Below are 17,990 nucleotides of genomic sequence, written 5' to 3'. Positions count from 1 at the left end.
TTTTACTCTTAAATTACATATTTTTATTTGTTGTGTACACTAAAAGTAAATTTACACACTTATAATCTGAAAAGAACCCTGGCATGCACGTACATATGTACAGGCTCTTCAAGTGACTCGTTTTCCATAGGAACTTCCCCATACATTTTACAGGCCATAGTTTCATCTGTTGTCAGCAGCCACAGAGAACTATGACGGTACATCCACTTTATCATTACAATGTGCAAAAATCCTCCAGGACAACAGGTGGTCAACAGTGGTATTGACAAGAATGAAGGGGGTAGATACAGAATGATGAGCGCAGATGAGCAAAGAAAGCACAACAGGGTACACACAAAAAACAGAAGCAGAAATTGGTCCCTTGTTCCCTACTGAGCTGACCCTTCACTCTTGATTTTTCCTTCAAAAGAAATATTTGCCAGTGGTTTGGACTGAAGCTACAAATATAGAAAAAAAGAACAAAAAGGTGCATGAACTACAAAATAGATTACAGATTACAGCAGGTGCAACAAATTATCTCCGACTCTCTCTCTCTCGCTCACACACACACACACACACACACACACACACACACACACACACACACACACACACACACACACACACACACACACACACACACACACACACACACACACACACACAGCTACATGATGCAGCCATCGGTTGTGACTTTAGATGTGTTATCATGGGAGACATGATAAAAGACTGGCCATGATAACAGGAGCGAAACAAAAGAGCACGGTACTGGTGCATACACGTGTTGGAAAATCCAATCGGAGTAAAGGACGGGTGTCCTCCGAACCAAACAGACTTTCAAACTAAAGCAGGAGCACAGACACGACAGCTCAATCTTGCAGGCAGTGTGGTATTCAAGTTATATTATCTTCCGACTTCATCTGCACCTTGCCTAAAGGATTTTAAACCAGTGTTTCCTCATTTAAGACACACATATTACACTCTCACAGCTCACCCACACCGTTGATTAAGATCATCTTCAAATGAATGAAGAACACAAATCATCCCTGATTATATACAGATTGATTCTTCTAACAAATTCTCACAATCAAACAGCTCTAACAACCAATGTTTATATATTTTCTTAATTCAAACAGTATCATGTCCAGTTCTTGTTCTGAAGCCACAATAATCTCCCCTGGTCAGACATACCAGCTCCTCCTCACTACTGGGTACTATTGAATGGGACTAAAATGATTTAAAACTCATTCAAAAAGAAAAAAGAAAGGAAAAAACATTGGGAGGTAAAAAAAATAATATGAGAACCCAGAAGCAAAATGGATGAAGGGAGAAGTTCTTCAGGCCCTGGATGAAGGGAGAAGTTCCTCACGCCCTGGATGAAGGGAGAAGTACCTCACGCCCTGGATGAAAGGAGAAGTTCCTCACGCCCTGGATGAAGGGAGAAGTTCCTCACGCCCTGGATGAAGGGAGAAGTTCCTCACGCCCTGGATGAAAGGAGAAGTTCCTCAGTCCCTGGATGAAGGGAGAAGTTCTTCAGGCCCTGGATGAAGGGAGAAGTTCCTCACGCCCTGGATGAAGGGAGAAGTTCCTCAGTCCCTGGATGAAGGGAGAAGTTCCTCACGCCCTGGATGAAGGGAGAAGTTCCTCACGCCCTGGATGAAGGGAGAAGTTCCTCACGCCCTGGATGAAGCACAGCGAAGGAGAGCAGTGGAGCGGAGAGGCCAGAGTGGAGAGTCGTGGGTCAGTCAGCTGTGTGGATGGCGGATGAGGCCAGAGGCGTGAGGGAGGTGGGGAACATCAGCACCTTGGCCTGCATAAAGGACAGGTCTGGGAGGCTGGTGATGACCTTCAGAGCCTCTTCACTAAGGTTCTCTTCCTTGCGGGGCTTTCTGGGAGGGGAAATGACACAAGGGCACATATATAGATCCACATCTCATTGGTCCACTAGACTGAGAATTGTAGCATGGCACATTTGTTTTCCCCTGCAGGCTACACTACAGGGAACATCTTATGTGTGTGCCTGATCAATAATCAATGATATCTGATGAACATCTTATGTGTGTGCCTGATCAATAATCAATGATATCTGATGAACATCTTATTTGTGGGCCTGATCAATAATCAATGATATCTGATGAACATCTTATTTGTGTGCCTGATCAATAATCAATGATATCTGATGAACATCTTATTTGTGGGCCTGATCAATAATCAATGATATCTGATGAACATCTTATTTGTGTGCCTGATCAATAAAGGTAATCAAGATATCTGATGAACTGTGAATGGCTTTGATTAAGAGGGAACTGGAGTGGTAGAATATTACTGATGTACCCAGAATAAAGCATACCTCTGGCTAGAGATGCAACTGACTGTTTTGATAATTGATTAATATGTTCGATTATTTTGTTCAATTAATATTTACGTAATATACATTTTTTAAGATGAAATTTAGATTTTAAATGTTCAGTTGTGCTGGTGGTTCCATCATTTTCCGATACGTTTTTTCCCCCTCTTATTACAGAAAAGCTTGTCCATAGGCCTTCTATGAGCTAGTTAATGGGAGCACCAATGTCCTTAATGCCAAACCCAACTAATCCACTATTACATTCATTTGCAACTTTTTTATACATCAATTTAAGTTGACTAGTTGATGTAGCCCTAAAAGCCCAGAAAGGTGTGTGGTGGACTTTTCTGAAGAGTTTCATTTTTGCAACCCTACACACACATCTGATCTGGGCTGTTTTCCTCCTTAAACTAAGGGCCTCTCTGCCACACCAACACATGCCATCCCCCACCCATGTTGGACCTGGCCTGGCCTGGCGCACCTGGTGGATGTGCTGGTCTTCTCCACAGTAGACATAAGGCGGGCGAAGGCGTCGGCGACCCGGCTGCCTGTGCCACTCTGCTCCAGCTTGGCTGTCGTGAGCTCGTACAGCTCAGGATCCACACCTAAAGCCAAAGACACACACGTTGGTTTTCTGAAACGCTGCGATGAAGATGAAGATAAGGACTGGGGCATTGAACACAGGGAACAGCTTCCTTGATGCTGGGATACTACACAGGCAAGAACACAGCACTGAAATACAGAGATTTAAAACAGGGAACAGCTTCCTTGATGCTGGGATACTACACAGGCAAGAACACAGCACTGAAATACAGAGATTTAAAACAGGGAACATCTATCCTTGATGCTGGGGATACGACACAGGCAAGAACACAGCACTTAAATACAGAGATTTAAAACAGGGAACATCTATCCTTGATGCTGGGGATACTACACAGGCAAGAACACAGCACTGAAATACAGAGATTTAAAACAGGGAACATCTATCCTTGACGCTGGGGATACGACACAGGCAAGAACACAGCACTTAAATACAGAGATTTAAAACAGGGAACATCTATCCTTGATGCTGGGGATACTACACAGGCAAGAACACAGCACTGAAATACAGAGATTTAAAACAGGGAACAGCTTCCTTGATGCTGGGATACTACACAGGCAAGAACACAGCACTGAAATACAGAGAGAGAGATGGCTCCTACGAGGACGACGGCAGAGACAGGAGGGAGTTGTTAGAGAGAGGGACAGGTGTGGTGGTCTCTATGAGAGGGACAGGGGTGGTGGTCTCTGTGAGAGGGACAGGGGTGGTGGTCTCTGTGAGAGGGACAGGTGTGGTGGTCTCTATGAGACAGGAGAGAGTTGTTAGAGTGAGGGACAGGGGTGGTGGTCTCTGTGAGACAGGAGGGAGTTGTCAGAGAGAGGGACAGGGGTGGTGGTCTCTATGAGACAGGAGAGAGTTGTTAGAGTGAGGGACAGGGGTGGTGGTCTCTATGAGACAGGAGGGAGTTGTTAGAGAGAGGGACAGGGGTGGTGGTCTCTATGAGACAGGAGAGAGTTGTTAGAGTGAGGGACAGGGGTGGTGGTCTCTGTGAGACAGGAGGGAGTTGTCAGAGAGAGGGACAGGGGTGGTGGTCTCTATGAGACAGGAGGGAGTTGTTAGAGAGAGGGACAGGGGTGGTGGTCTCTATGGAGACGGACGCCAGAGCACGTCAGAGAGAGGGACAGGTGTGGTGGTCTCTATGAGAGCGACCTCAGAGGACGCCAGAGAGAGGGACAGGGGTGGTGGTCTCAGAGAGAGGGACAGGGGTGGTGGTCTCTATGAGACAGGAGAGAGTTGTTAGAGTGAGGGACAGGGGTGGTGGTCTCTGACCTGGGATGGAGGTGCCACTGCTGGGCACCAGCTCCTCCATCGTCCCAAAGAAGTCCAGGTTAAGCAGAGAGGAGCCGCCACTCGCTACGAGCCACACACACACACACACACACACACACACACACACACACACACACACACACACAAGGCAGAGAGAGATAGAGGTATGGAAGAGTGGAGGAGTGGAGAGCAGAGGGGTTGGCATTAATGATGGATATATGGCAGGCATTTATAGGGCAGGAGAATGATGGAAATAAGAAGAGAGACAGACAGACAGGACATGAGGAGAGGTTAGACATATAAGTGAGACAGGAAACAGGTTCAATAAAACATGCATCTGTTATTCAAAGCCTTCACAGTAGTGCAGATATTGTGTACTGCTTGTTTGTGTGTATGTATGTATTACATGTAATAATATGTATATAAATACTATTAATGCAGAAAGGCAAAAAGAGACAATTAGGTAGAGAGACTTGTACAGTAAGTGCTGGGTTCATTTCAATGGCACTGACCATGTATGGCTAGAGCCACGTGAGTAACACAAACTCACCATTCATTATCATGGCGAGGGAGAAGCAGAGGAAATATATACCCATATATTTACATATTTCAACATTATTATGTTTTCCCATATATCCTCAGTGCCTCTTTCTGAGAGCTGTTTATGCTTAGTTCTAAACACCTACCTTTGGCTGCTAGACATTTTGTCATTTACCAAGAGGCCCTTAAACATTTTAAACATGTAACATGTAACAGAACCTGAGAGAACAAATGATACCAGATCAGATTTCTATCCTGCAGAAAACTGATTAAAAATGCTTCATCCTTCAAAGCAATGGATTTCTAAACTGGCCATCAATGACAAGTTGTTTGTCAATCCACGAGCACAGCATCCAATCTAAATGGAAATGAGCACAGCAATCTGTGGGACGTATAGAGGCAAGCTGCCACGCTAGGAGTCCACGCTAAAACTACTGCTTTCACCTTTGACCTTTGCTTCCAGATCAATCAGAAAGAGAGACATAAACAAGGCATGAGACATACAGAAGGGATGAGACAAAAAGAGAGGAAGAGAGACATACAGAGAGGAAGAGAGACAAAGAGAGGAAGAGAAACAAAGAGAGGAAGAGACAAAGAGTGGAAGAGAGACAAACAGAAGGAATGAGACAAACGGAAAGGAAGAGAGACAAAGAGAGGAAGAGAGACAAACAGAGAGGAAGAGAGACAAAGAGAGGAAGAGAGACAAAAAGAAGGGATGAGACAAACGGAGAGGAAGAGAGACAAACAGAAGGGATGAGACAAACAGAGAGGAAGAGAGACAAACAGAGAGGAAGAGAGACATACAGAGAGAGGAAGAGAGACAAACGGAGAGGAAGAGAGACAAACGGAGAGGAAGAGAGACTAACAGAGAGGAAGAGAGACAAACAGAAGGGATGAGACAAAAAGAAGGGATGAGACAAAGAGAGAGGAAGAGAGACAAAGAGAGCGGAAGAGAGACAAAGAGAGCGGAAGAGAGACAAAAAGAAGGGATGAGACATAAAGAAGGGATGAGACACAAACGGAGAGGAAGAGAGACAAAGAGAGGAAGAGAGACAAACGGAGAGGAAGAGAGACTTGCCATCCAGAGGGTTCGTAAGGCCGCTGCTGCTCCAATCAAACTGGACAGGTGGGAGCACCTCCTAGTGGAGAGGAGGAGAATGGAGACACTCAGAGCAGGTCAAAGGCATTAGATCAGCACAGCCTGTCCACATGTTGAGTTGATCTCAAAGGCATTAGATCAGCACAGCCTATCCACATGTTGAGTTGATCTCAAAGGCATTAGATCAGCACAGCCTATCCACATGTTGAGTTGATCTCAGAGCAGGTCAAAGGCATTAGATCAGCACAGCCCATCCATATGTTGAGTTGATCTCAGAGCAGGACAGCCTATCCACATGTTGAGTTGATCTCAGAGCAGGTCAAAGGCATTAGATCAGCACAGCCTGTCCACATGTTGAGTTGATCTTTTAGAATAGGGACAACATCTCCCCACAGTTTCCCTCAAATTCCACTGGTTTAAGGACTGCTTTTCAAATTGAAATATTGGTTATTAAAACTTTACACAGCTCACCACCATTCTGACCCTTGCTCACACTGTTATCCAAAAACATGCTCCTAAATGTAATGGAAATATAATCCTTAATCAGATGTAATTCTCCTCTTCCGTCTGTGCCTGTGCCTGTGCCTGTGCCTGTGCCTGTGCCTGTGTCTGTGTCTGTGTCTGTGTCTGTGTCTGTGTCTGTGTCTGTGTCTGTGTCTGTGTCTGTGTCTGTGTCTGTGTCTGTGTCTGTGTCTGTGTCTGTGTCTGTGTCTGTGCCTGTGCCTGTGCCTGTGCCTGTGCCTGTGCCTGTGCCTGTGCCTGTGCCTGTGCCTGTGTCTGTGTCTGTGTCTGTGTCTGTGTCTGTGTCTGTGTCTGTGTCTGTGCCTGTGCCTGTGCCTGTGCCTGTGCCTGTGCCTGTGCCTGTGCCTGTGTCTGTGTCTGTGTCTGTGTCTCTAGATCATTCTGTGCCTGTGCCTGTGCCTGTGCCTGTGCCTGTGCCTGTGCCTGTGCCTGTGTCTGTGTCTGTGTCTGTGTCTGTGTCTGTGTCTGTGCCTGTGCCTGTGCCTGTGTCTGTGTCTGTGCCTGTGTCTGTGCCTGTGTCTCTAGATCATTCTGTGTCTGTGTCTGTGTCTGTGTCTGTGTCTGTGTCTGTGTCTGTGTCTGTGTCTGTGTCTGTGTCTGTGCCTGTGCCTGTGCCTGTGCCTGTGCATGTGCCTGTGCCTGTGTCTCTAGATCAATCTGTGCCATACCTGGCCTGTGTCTGTGGTCGTGCTGGTTATTTCCGTGGCCACTGCTGGCGTCTGTGCTATTGAGGCGATCATCTCCGCTGCTGAGACGGGTTTCACTGGTTCTTTGGTCGGCTCCAGCATTCCCTGGACACAGATACACACGTCATCAAAGACAGACAGACAGACAGACCACATTCCTTATGCAGGAAGAAGGAAGTGTATGCTACACCACAGACAGTCAATCACTGGCATGGCATTGGGACTACACCTTTACACTTTACATCTTTGGATCTTCACAACATGCAGCTATGCTACATTTTCAAAAGAAATAGTTAAAAGGGGTGGGATGGTATCGTTATACAGTTAACTTGAAAATATATATGTTTTACTTTTCTGTGCCAAGACTATGCCAAGATGTGTGGAACATGATACACAGCATGTAAGTAGCACTGTGTGTTTTTGACACAACACTTCAAATAAACACTGAACAGAGCTGTGAAATCAGGATGAAACCAAATCAGTACATTCCTGCACCTTCCCATCCCTACTGATGAAGTGTCTGAAAGCTGCCGTTGTCACTCACCAGACTGGCTGCATACATGGGCACAATGACTGGCTGCTTCTTCTGACCGGTGAACAGCTGTGGAAGGAGCAGGACACAGGAGAAAAAGAACATGCATTGGAATTAAGCTGGGCTTCAAGCCACATTTCTGAAGAAGCATGTCATCTGTGAGGGAGGATGAGTTCTCCCATTTCTCCACTGTTTGTTGACAGTGTGCTCGTGTGTGCCGAGTTCTTTTCATCAATTCAATCCAGTAGTGTTCCAAGTCATCAGCAACAGAATTTCCTAACAGATCCCCGAGTATCCCTGAAACACGATTCTAAGACTTAAACTTACAATGTTCCTTGTGTCGATTCCCAGAGAGCACAACAGCATCTTGTTGCTATGGGAACCACCCCACTGGTGCTTGAGGCCAAAGGCATTGTGAACGTCCCGCAACTGGCTCCACACGTCCACCCGAACACCCCTACAAACATAAACACACACTAATAACACAGACATCAACTGCATTGAGTTCCCGTGTAGACAATTTTGTTTCGGGGGATCGGCGTCAGACACCTCCCTCAGACACCACCTCCTCTTTGAGCAGAGGCAGAGGCAGAGACGACTTTACATTTAGTCATTTAGTCATTTAGCAGACGCTTTTATCCAAAGCGACTTACAATGTATACACATTTTACATTTTACATTTACACTGATGGCACACTGCACATCAGGAGCAATTAGGGGTTCAGTGTCTTGCTCAAGGACGCTTCGACAGGGAATTGAACTAGCAACCTTCTGATTACTAAACGACTTCTCTACCTCCTGTACCACTGTCGCCCGCACGACTGCACTCACTTGTTCACGGCTGCGCCCTCCGACCCCTCTGGCTGCAGGAAACTCTGCAGGTGAATCACCTCCTCTTCCACAGGGGTCATGGGTGCCTCAGGGAAGCTGGTCTGGAAGAGCCTCTCCACCCGACACAACAGCGCAGCAGCCTACACCACCAGCACAAACATATCAACAGAAGAACAGAGCAAAAAGGGGCCGGTGTGGAAGTCATGTATATGTGTACACACTGATGAAGTACAACTCAGAGACCTCGAGAAACCTCACAGTTTGACACCAGTTCAATGAATCACATGATAAGTGCATTAACACCACTGTAAGTCAGGGGCCACCACATCAGCCTCCAGAAGGGACGAGGTCATGGGACGTCGATGTAAAATCAGATAAACATAAACATAAACATAAACATAAACATAAACATTGTATAATGCAAACTGTCCTGCAGAAGCAGAACAAGTAGAAGCTAGCGCAGGTAATGCAGGTGTGGCTACAATAGGTACACTAGCTGTCTCCTGGAGAACAAATACACTCACTGTTGCCTCCTCTGTCCTGCCGCTGTCACTGCTACAGCTGGGAGGCACTGTGATTGGCTGCTGGCTGTCCTGCCAGTCGTCCTCTGAGGGCTCCTCTGAGAGTGCTGTTGTCTGGGGAGGCCCGAAGCTGGCCCAGGACTCTCCTCCAGCACCTCCTCCTGCTCCCGGGTCCTTCTCCTCGTGCTGCTCGTCAAAGGCAGTCCAGTCTTCAGTCCCCCCACTCTCGTCGCACCCCACTGGAGCCGAGTGGAAGTCTGCGAAACTATCGCTCACAGGTATACTCCCAAGCTCATCCTCTGACCGCTGGTCTTGGTCTGCCGTATGTTCAGGCTCTGTTGGGTCTCCGGGGGAAACGGAGATGAACTCTTCTGTATCCAACGTTGAGTCCTCTCTCCCATCTTCGTGTGCGGCGTCTGCGCTAGCCACCCCCGACACGTGTGGTCTCTGTGGAAAGGCGGTGAATTCCTGCCCGCTGCCAAAGCCTCCCGGCGTTGACGAGAAGTCTCCAAAGTCACCGAACTCTTCCTCGTCTCCGTCGTCCGGCATCTGACTGTGATCCGCCGGCGTGGCCGTCTCCTCCTGCAGCGGTGGTGACGGAACGGAGCACGTGGTGCTGAAATCACCAAACTCCTCCAGGGCGTCGGTGGAGAGCGGCCGACCGAACGACGTCTCCGTTTCCGTCTCGGGCTCGCTGTCATTGCCAGAGCTGTCCGGTTTCTCCTCTAACTGGTCGTCTGTGCACGCCACGCTGGGCGAGACGGAGCTGTGAACCTTGACCCCTTCATCGTCTGAGCCATCTTGCATCGCTCCATTAAGAGTGATCTTTCTCTGCTGTGTGCACTGTGTGTCTGTAGTGTGTGAGGTGTCAGTTTCCATGTCCCTTAGAGTTATATCAGGCCCAGGCTCAGGCTCAGGCCATGAGTGGACGCTACCGTCTCCATTCCTCAGTCCCCCTGAGGTCCCGCTGGGGAGCGACTGCAGATCCATCTCAGCACCACAAGGGTCCCTAATTACATTCTCCTCCGAGCTTGACTCCCCACGCTCTCCATCAGCGCTCGGAGCTCGGGGGACATCATGTTCCGCTTGCCACTCTGCAACAAACGGGTTTCCCCAGCTATCTTTCTGGTTCGTGACGTCGTTGCTGTGACCGTGGCTGTTAGTGTTGGAGAATGCTGCAAAATCTGCAAAGTCATCCTCATTCTCATCCGTGCCAGTCGAAGTCAGGCAGCAGTCAGTAGCAGCAGCATGGGGGTCTGGGCCTCTGGGTTTGACAGGTGCATGAGGCTCAAGGGGAGGGGTTCCTCGTTCATCAAAAGCTGCGAACCCATTTGTGAGTCGACTGGTGCCCTCTGGGTTGCCGTTACAGGCCTCACTGTCCCCCTCAGTCCAGTCTCTCTCCCCGATCAGCACAGAGTCTGTGTGGGTAGTGGTTTGTGAACGCTCCGCCTCAGTCCAGTCTCTCTCCCCGATCAGCACAGAGTCTGTGTGGGTAGTGGTTTGTGAACGCTCCCCCTCAGTCCAGTCTCTCTCCCCGATCAGCACAGAGTCTGTGTGGGTAGTGGTTTGTGAACGCTCCGCTAACTGTTTTAGCTCGTCTGCGCTAACTGTCCTCCCCGGGGCCCCGTCTCCTTGCCCCGGGACTATTCCATTGGCCTTAGCAGATCCCCCGTGGCCTGAGAGTCCACCATTGAGGAGCTCTGGGGGAGAGGTAGCAGCGAGGGTCTGTGACTGGTTGAATGTGGTCGCCATGTTAAAGTCAGTGAGGCTGATGCTGTTGGGTACTCCAGAGAAGTCACCAAACTCGTCTTCATCCTCCTCTGCACCCTCCTCCATCGGAGGAGGAGAGGAAGAGTACATGCGGATGACATCAGGCTCCATCGTCCTGTCCAGTCACACCAGAAACCACGGGGTCACACCTAGGCGTAGACAACACATGACATTAGCACAGCAAACCACACACCGTCTTTTTTTTAAACATGTCGAAACATCCCTTTAAAGTTTCAGACTTTGCACTTTCTTGAATACCTAAAAATACCCTTTGAGACTACATTTGTTTTCAAATGGACAGTAAGTCAGTGAGTTTAAAAGAGAGAGTGCTTCAGCCAAAGTCCTTAAATACTGAAATAAAATCTACAGAAAGCAATCGCTGACATTTTAACAAAAAAGACTGTATGAATGACAAAAGTAGTACCACTCCTGCAACGACCATATGTCCATATTACCATATGACCTTGCATTACAGGAATAATAGTATCAAGTAGCTGAGTGCCGAGTATCAAGTCATGTAATCCTTATCGTGGGAAGCACAAGGCAGCAAGCGATAAGTGTAATTTCACAGATAACATACAAATATACAATTCACACTTTGTTTCAATTAGCATTGGAATATTCCAAATGTCTCAAACAAACCATCTGAAGTTATTTATATTTACTTGTTCAAATATAAAATGTTATGTGTGTCTTCCTTCAGCTGATCCCTCAGTGTAAGCACAGACATGGACATAGTCATAGTCGACACGGTTTACTAATGTTGGATCACTGACCACACTTTTGATTGGATTAACCTATAGCTATTATGGGATGTTGTATTGTAAACACATTACATGTAACGTTAGGCCTCTGTCCATCATCATTGACTTCGAGAAAGTAGTACCGTAACAACTGTTAAGCTTTCCAAAACGACGAGGTTAATATATCACTGACTGATGTTGAAACTTCAAATATTTGGCATGAAATTCGTCACGCAACAAAGATAACGATGACAGTTTTTATTCAATCCTGTGGTTACTACGAAGGTACTGTTATTTAAATTAGGATGATTAGCTAATGTTAGGATATGGCAAATGTAATATGTGTCAAATAGCAAAATAGGTTACAGTTTACCTTAGCACGAGTGAAACTATTTGGCCCAACTTGCAGCTACTGCTTCCAACGTGTGGTTACTCTGTAGTGTCGGTAAGACAGAACTGGCGAAGGCCTGTGTTTACATTTGCGACTGACAGCTTGCTAACAGCTGGCTAGCAAACAGGCCAACACTAAGCTAACTGAACCTGACCTCACATTTAGTTATCTATTCCAGCTAGTAACGTGAAGTTATCAACACTCCCCGCCACGTATGCCAGTATTCCTCTATACAACTTGCTAGCTGAGTAAATACAAATTCCTGGTAACGTTTTATTCGCAGCTGTTTTGCGACTAACTAGCAACAAGCCTGGTCTGACAAGATACTTAGCGTTAGCCAGCTAACTATTGGTTAGTCAATATAACAGCTAGGGGCGTTAGCTAGCACGCTTGCTAAAACATTAAGCTTAGCAGTATAGCTAAGCTAAATAATGACGTAGCTAGCTAGCTTTTGAGCTTGGAGACAAGCTCTGTAAATGATTCTGCTCACCTGAATGATCACTAAACTGCCGTGTAGCCCACTAGTTGTATCGCTGGTAACTGTCGCTCCCAATAACGTTAAAACGATTCCTTCGTCATTCTCAAGATTATTAGTCAATGCTGCTAACACTAGCTAACGACATTTAGCATCAATCCATGAGAGTGCTCTCTTTCCGCGTCCGAGTCATCAACCTATGTTTGCTAGAAGCCTAGATAGCAAAAAATAACTTAACGTTAACGTTACCTCAGGGACCTTGAAGATTCAACCACATGATTCAGAACAAGACAGACATATGCGGTCTAATACTGATAAAACCAGACATATATGATTATGAATGGCATATATATTCATTAAAGCTAGACTCTGCCGGTAATGGTACTGTCCCCTCCTCTACCTCTCTCTCCGATCATTACCCAGCATGCAACAAGATGTTTAGGATGGCAGGTGAGTCTATCCTGAGTCTGTCCCAGCCCGTCTACTGCCTGTCCCATGTAGGATTATGTTAAAACCAAAGGTTACCGTTGCTTCTGCTGTCCAGGAAATATTCCAATTAGGACACAATTTGCTCACAATTTGCTCAACTCTTTCTAGAGGTGATGTCAGAAGGCCCTACATTGTGCCTCAACCCAAAGTTAAACCTTCGAAAAATGCATCTTGTAGTAAAAAACATTTTAAAATATGCATCTTGTAGTAAACTGCTTTACTCTTACATATGACCTGAGGTCAGGGAAGATATATTCTAAGAATTGTGTGGAACCAAAATAGGGGTACCAGTAGACACATTGCAGCATCTTTGGGTTTTTCTGATGTTTTTTTTTTCTTTTGGGTTTTTCTGAAGTTGCTTACGCCTATTTGTGACACACACACATCAGGAATTACACACACATAATGGGACGACAGGAAGGCAGGGCATACTTCAAAATCATGATTACACTGAAAGAAGGACAGATAACGTTAAACTAACTCAAGGGACTAACACCGGCATTAAGCAGCATAAGATGAAATGATAAAAATATCACACACACTTCGAACAGACACAAAAAGGATAAAACAAGCGATACACAACCTGACCACTACAGCACAAACGAATAAAACAAAGTTTATCTATTTATGCAGAAGCACTGCAAATACGAAGTGTGAAAGCAGTCACAAAACAAATGTGGAAATTGAATGCATATTTTCAAATTACTTTTTGTGGAATATTGCAGAAATAAGAGAAAATTATGCAGGAAATCACTGAATACGAGTGAATTTGAACAAACGCAAGATCTCCAATTGTCAACCTAGTCATCTAGTCACTAGAAGGTTGCTGGGGCTACATAAACCAAACAAACTGACTGAGAATTTCTTTATTTTGTATTTTTTAAAAGAGGGTCCAGAAGGCAGTAACCTCTCAATACAGGAGGGGAGTGGCATGGCGCTGGATTCCATCAATGTCTACTCGTGTGGTCTTCGCTTCCAGCAGGTAGACTGCTTCCTGATCCTGCCTGGAGCATGTGACCAACTTCTCACTACTGTAGGGAAGGACATCTAGTTGCCACAGCCTCTCAACACTATGCAGAAGCTCAGCAGTGGGAGAGAGTGGGGAGATGGGCAGGCACTGCTGTTAACTGCTGCTGGATGTGCTTTGGTCGGTCCCTGAACTGTCCAGCCCCACCTCGTCTTCACTCCAGCTGGTACTCTGTCGAGTGCCTCTGTGCTTGGCCTTGGAACGTGTTTGTGCTTCCTCTGAAGTGCCTTCAGCGGGTGCGTGTGTTCTGCCAGACCCAGTTGATCAGCGGCGGACGCCCTATTTATGCTAAAAGACTTCTGTGGCTGGTCAGCTGGTCACCAGTGAGCCTAAGTCTCTGGACTGCTGCAGGTAGGAGAATGGTCTGCTCTGCCCCGTCGTCAAGGATGGCATATGTGTCTAAGGCGAGCTCACCGTTACACAGCCGCACCTCACTCATGTTGCGCAGGACTCGGCTGCACCTGGACTGCCTGTCCAGATACAGGACTTTTTTAGTTGTGCTGCCCAGGCATGATGTGTTCTCAGCTGCAGGTGTTAGAGTCACGTCATGCAGAACTTGGAGATGTCTCTCATCCATGCACTTCTGACACAACACTTCAAGGTGACACTGTTCATCCTGGTGCTAGCGATGCCTCTGTTGGTCTCGACCCACACTGTTCTCTGTCCCAATGTCAGCTGTGCAAAGTTTGCACACTAGTCAAGGATGTGCGTGCGGGGTGTTGCTGATGCTCCTGCCACTTTTGCTGTCACAGCGGTGGTCTGTCCTGTGTCCTGTGCTGCTCCTGTCCTCACTGCAGAGAGACTCGTACACTGTCTCCTGAATCTTCAGCTCCTAGTTGAACTTAACTAGGGCTAGGCATGGTGACATGCATGGGGTGCAGGAACCTCTTGAACTCTGCCCACATATATAGCATATATAGCTGTAGCATATATATTTATATTTATATATTTATCCCTGCACTTCTCGCACTCTCCACTTCTTCTTTGCACTACTGTTGTGCAACATTTCACAGCTACTGTATATAGCCATTCCACCTTGTACATACTTTCTTAAACTCCTTAGCCCATTGCACTGTTGCACTGTTTGTGTGTTTGTATTGTATTGTATTGTGTTGTATATTTTGTGTAAGCACACTGAGAGTCACTTTACCAAGTCAAATTCCTTGTTTGTGCAAACTTACTTGGCCAATAAAACCTGATTCTGATTCTAATTCTGATTCTGATTCTGACATGCCCTGAGGCAGCTTGGACAGCAGCGGTGTCACATGTGACCGGCAGAAAAGCTCAGACTGTCCACTATGCCCAAGCTGGTCCTACATACACCCACCAGTGCTGTCACTGTCAGTGCAAACCACTTCAACCCACTAGTGACACCACGTCCATCAGGTCTTCAATCTTTCCTGAGAACCAGCTGTTGAGGCTGACCATAGTGATCAGTGAGGCTGGCCATCGTGTCAGTGTAGGGTTGCGGTGAGTTGGTGGTCAGCTATGAACAGAGCCTTTTCTCATTCTTCAGGTGGTCCACCAGGATCTGGTGCCTGAAGCGCTCTGTGACATCCTCGGGCAGTAGATTCTCCAGGGCGACCTTAAGCCTGGCAAACTCTCTCTCGGATCCCCTTTGGTAAATGCAGGGACCGTGGTACACCTTCTCACGCTGGTGGGAGAACCACAGCCTGCAGTGCACTGACTCACTCACTGGTGTCGTAGTGTGCGTAGTACTCTATAGTCTGCACACAGGATGCTATTGTGATTGTTAGGTGAAAATTCACCCTAGTTACCTCAGGACTCCGGAGCTGCATATAAGTATATTTATTAGACAAACAGCAACAATTGCAATCGGGCTCACTCACAGCACAAGGCTGAAAGTGAAGCCCTGATAAACACATCGCACAAGGTTTATATAGACAGAAGTTTAGCGTTCAGCAGGGATAACCACGTGGTGGATCTCTGACGTCCGAGGCTCCCTATATTGCAAGGATGGCAGTTTTGCACAAGAAGAAGCTTATCACCTCTGGTCTAAACATGCTCTTGTACATATGCAGACTAAGTGGCACCTAATAATCAAAGTTACACACACGCAGAAACACAGAAAAGCCATGTTCCTTATAAAATAGGGTGATATGTGAATTGAATGAAACCCAAAGACTGTATGCTGGTGTACTTGAAATAGGTGACAATCGCCACAGGTCTGTCCGGTTAGAACTAGAATGATGTCAATGTCCCAATGATGACAGATGTAATGAAGTATTTATTGCACACACTCAAGCCTTGAATGGCAGGATGAACATGAATGATTGAAGATGAACGGTGAATACGATTATCCGCGTAAAGGACTCGTATTTACACATGAATTCTTGATTGACCGTGATTGAGTTGAAGAACCATGAACCGTGGTTTCTATGGAAATAATATATAACAAATATATACAAATATTAACAATTAAATATGATAAAGATGAAACAGTATATACAAACGGTGATTATGATGGCTATGATATATATACGGATCTGTCCCTTTCACAGCGTTACAGTGAACATTCCACTCCTCCGTTAACAACGGTAACTCCTGCTTAACGGTAACAGAGTGAAACATGACAAGACAGTATAATTACCACCCTACATAAACATACATATATTATATACACTGATATGAAACAGACCCGCTACATTACACATACAACAACGAAACACTCACTCTTTCATTGACGCACGGCAAATGATCGCGAATGTCTCTGATCGTGAATTGACCTGATGAACTGCTTGAAGCTCCTCTCCAACTCTGCTTACTTGACCCACAACTGGCCAGTGGTGGCCCAAGCTTATATAGGCCAGAGGGGGGGAGTGAGAACAAGTCCAGGCTAGCTCTGAGAAACCCAGCATGGGGTTAACCATCTGGTCAGTGAAATTCCACTGTGCACGAGCCCCACGGACTCCTGGGATCAACTGATAGGCTGACCTCTGCCTGGACCCCAGGTCCCGTGAGTGGCCTGCACAGCGGGGGTGCACAGCTGGAGGCAACTGGTGAGACAGCCCTTTTTAACAGCCGCCCCAACTTTGCGTAGCAAAGTTGTTGTCCATGAAGTGAGCAAGTTGCATCCTGCAGGAATGATGGGAGTCTGATGGCAACGGGCCACGTGTAGGTCCGGTCCTTGACCTGGATCTGCGCTGTCCGTATGCTGATGAGGTATGGTTCGAAGCAACCACACCTGTTGAAATAGAATGCGGCCTGGAAAGCCGCAACCTGATGTGTGAAAGGTCAGTCATTCTGAGGATGACTGAGTTGCTGCGCCATCTTCGGCACTCAGCACAGCCGTGCTGGTGCTTCCTGATGGCCTGTCTCCCCCTCAAGATCCAGAACCGTCGCCATAGCTCAGCAAACACCCTGTCCGGGCCTGGATGCTTGAGCCGGCTGTCACCATCCTGGATGATGAGCTTGGTGATGGGGTGATGAGGATCCAGCACTATGGGGTGCAAGGTGTCTTCCTCCAGGGACTCGCACCTGCAGAGCCGCCCCCCCACGCGGATCAGTTGGACCTTTGCGTCAAACTCAGGAGCCAACCTGAGCAGTCTGCTGGCTGCAGGGACAGGTTTCCCTGTGGAAAGAAGAATGAATTCCTCCGGGAAGCAGTCTCTCTGAACTGTCCGGAGGAGAGCAAGCTCAGCTTGCCTGACGTCCTCTGCTGCGGGGTCTGTGGGCGTGGCCGCCCCATGACATGCTCTGATAGAGGCCTCCAGCAGCTCTTGGTAGCTGCTGAAACCTCCGGGATCTGTAAGAGACTGAGCAGAGGTCACAGAGACGTTACCACAGAAGATTGACTTCCGCAGGTTAGCAGGTTCGTAGAATGCTGACCCGTCTCTTCCTGCTGACGGGGAAGGCTTCTTCCTTGTGCCTTTGCTGCTCCGTGCCTCTGCACGGATGGACTCCTGACGCAGCCGTTTCCCAGTGCCACACCGGTGACCAAGGACGGACTGTTGGAGTGCTTGATGAGGCAGGCGATCCACCTTCACTCTGACTGTCTTCTCCTCCTGTGACCTGACAGTGGCTGTGTCCTGCTTTGACCATGTGATGAGCTTCACATTCGGGGAGGGCCAGACATCCATCTGCCAGGGCTGAGCCATGTGATGAGGCAGCTCAACTGTTGGAGGATGAGTCCCAGTGAGTAGACACT

The 17,990-nt window shown here is 47.2% G+C and overlaps 1 protein-coding gene across 8 annotated transcripts; it reads right to left on the bottom strand.

Annotated features, from left to right (window-relative positions):
- On the bottom strand, positions 1–12,758 carry aftpha (aftiphilin a). 8 transcript variants are annotated; one of them, XM_031563821.2, is made up of 11 exons: positions 12,556–12,758; positions 10,509–10,846; positions 8,931–10,442; positions 8,407–8,546; positions 7,903–8,032; positions 7,588–7,644; positions 7,026–7,148; positions 5,815–5,875; positions 4,197–4,280; positions 2,808–2,931; positions 1–1,868 (listed from the first exon to the last, which is right to left on the bottom strand). In XM_031563821.2, the coding sequence occupies exons 2-11, from the start codon at positions 10,806–10,808 to the stop codon at positions 1,721–1,723; spliced, it is 2,679 nt and encodes an 892-aa protein (XP_031419681.1). In that variant the 5' UTR covers positions 10,809–10,846; positions 12,556–12,758; the 3' UTR covers positions 1–1,720. The 8 variants fall into 8 exon arrangements, with proteins under 8 accessions (XP_031419681.1, XP_031419680.1, XP_031419684.1 ...); XM_031563820.2 differs by having other exon boundaries at positions 8,931–10,310; positions 10,377–10,846; positions 12,556–12,757; XM_031563824.2 differs by having other exon boundaries at positions 8,931–10,376; positions 12,556–12,757.
- Between the last annotated feature and the right edge of the window lie 5,232 nt (positions 12,759–17,990).

Source organism: Clupea harengus, chromosome 26, assembly GCF_900700415.2.
Source record: "Clupea harengus chromosome 26, Ch_v2.0.2, whole genome shotgun sequence".
In the NCBI taxonomy this organism is placed as follows: domain Eukaryota; kingdom Metazoa; phylum Chordata; class Actinopteri; order Clupeiformes; family Clupeidae; genus Clupea; species Clupea harengus.
This window is presented reverse-complemented; position numbering and strand designations above follow the sequence as displayed.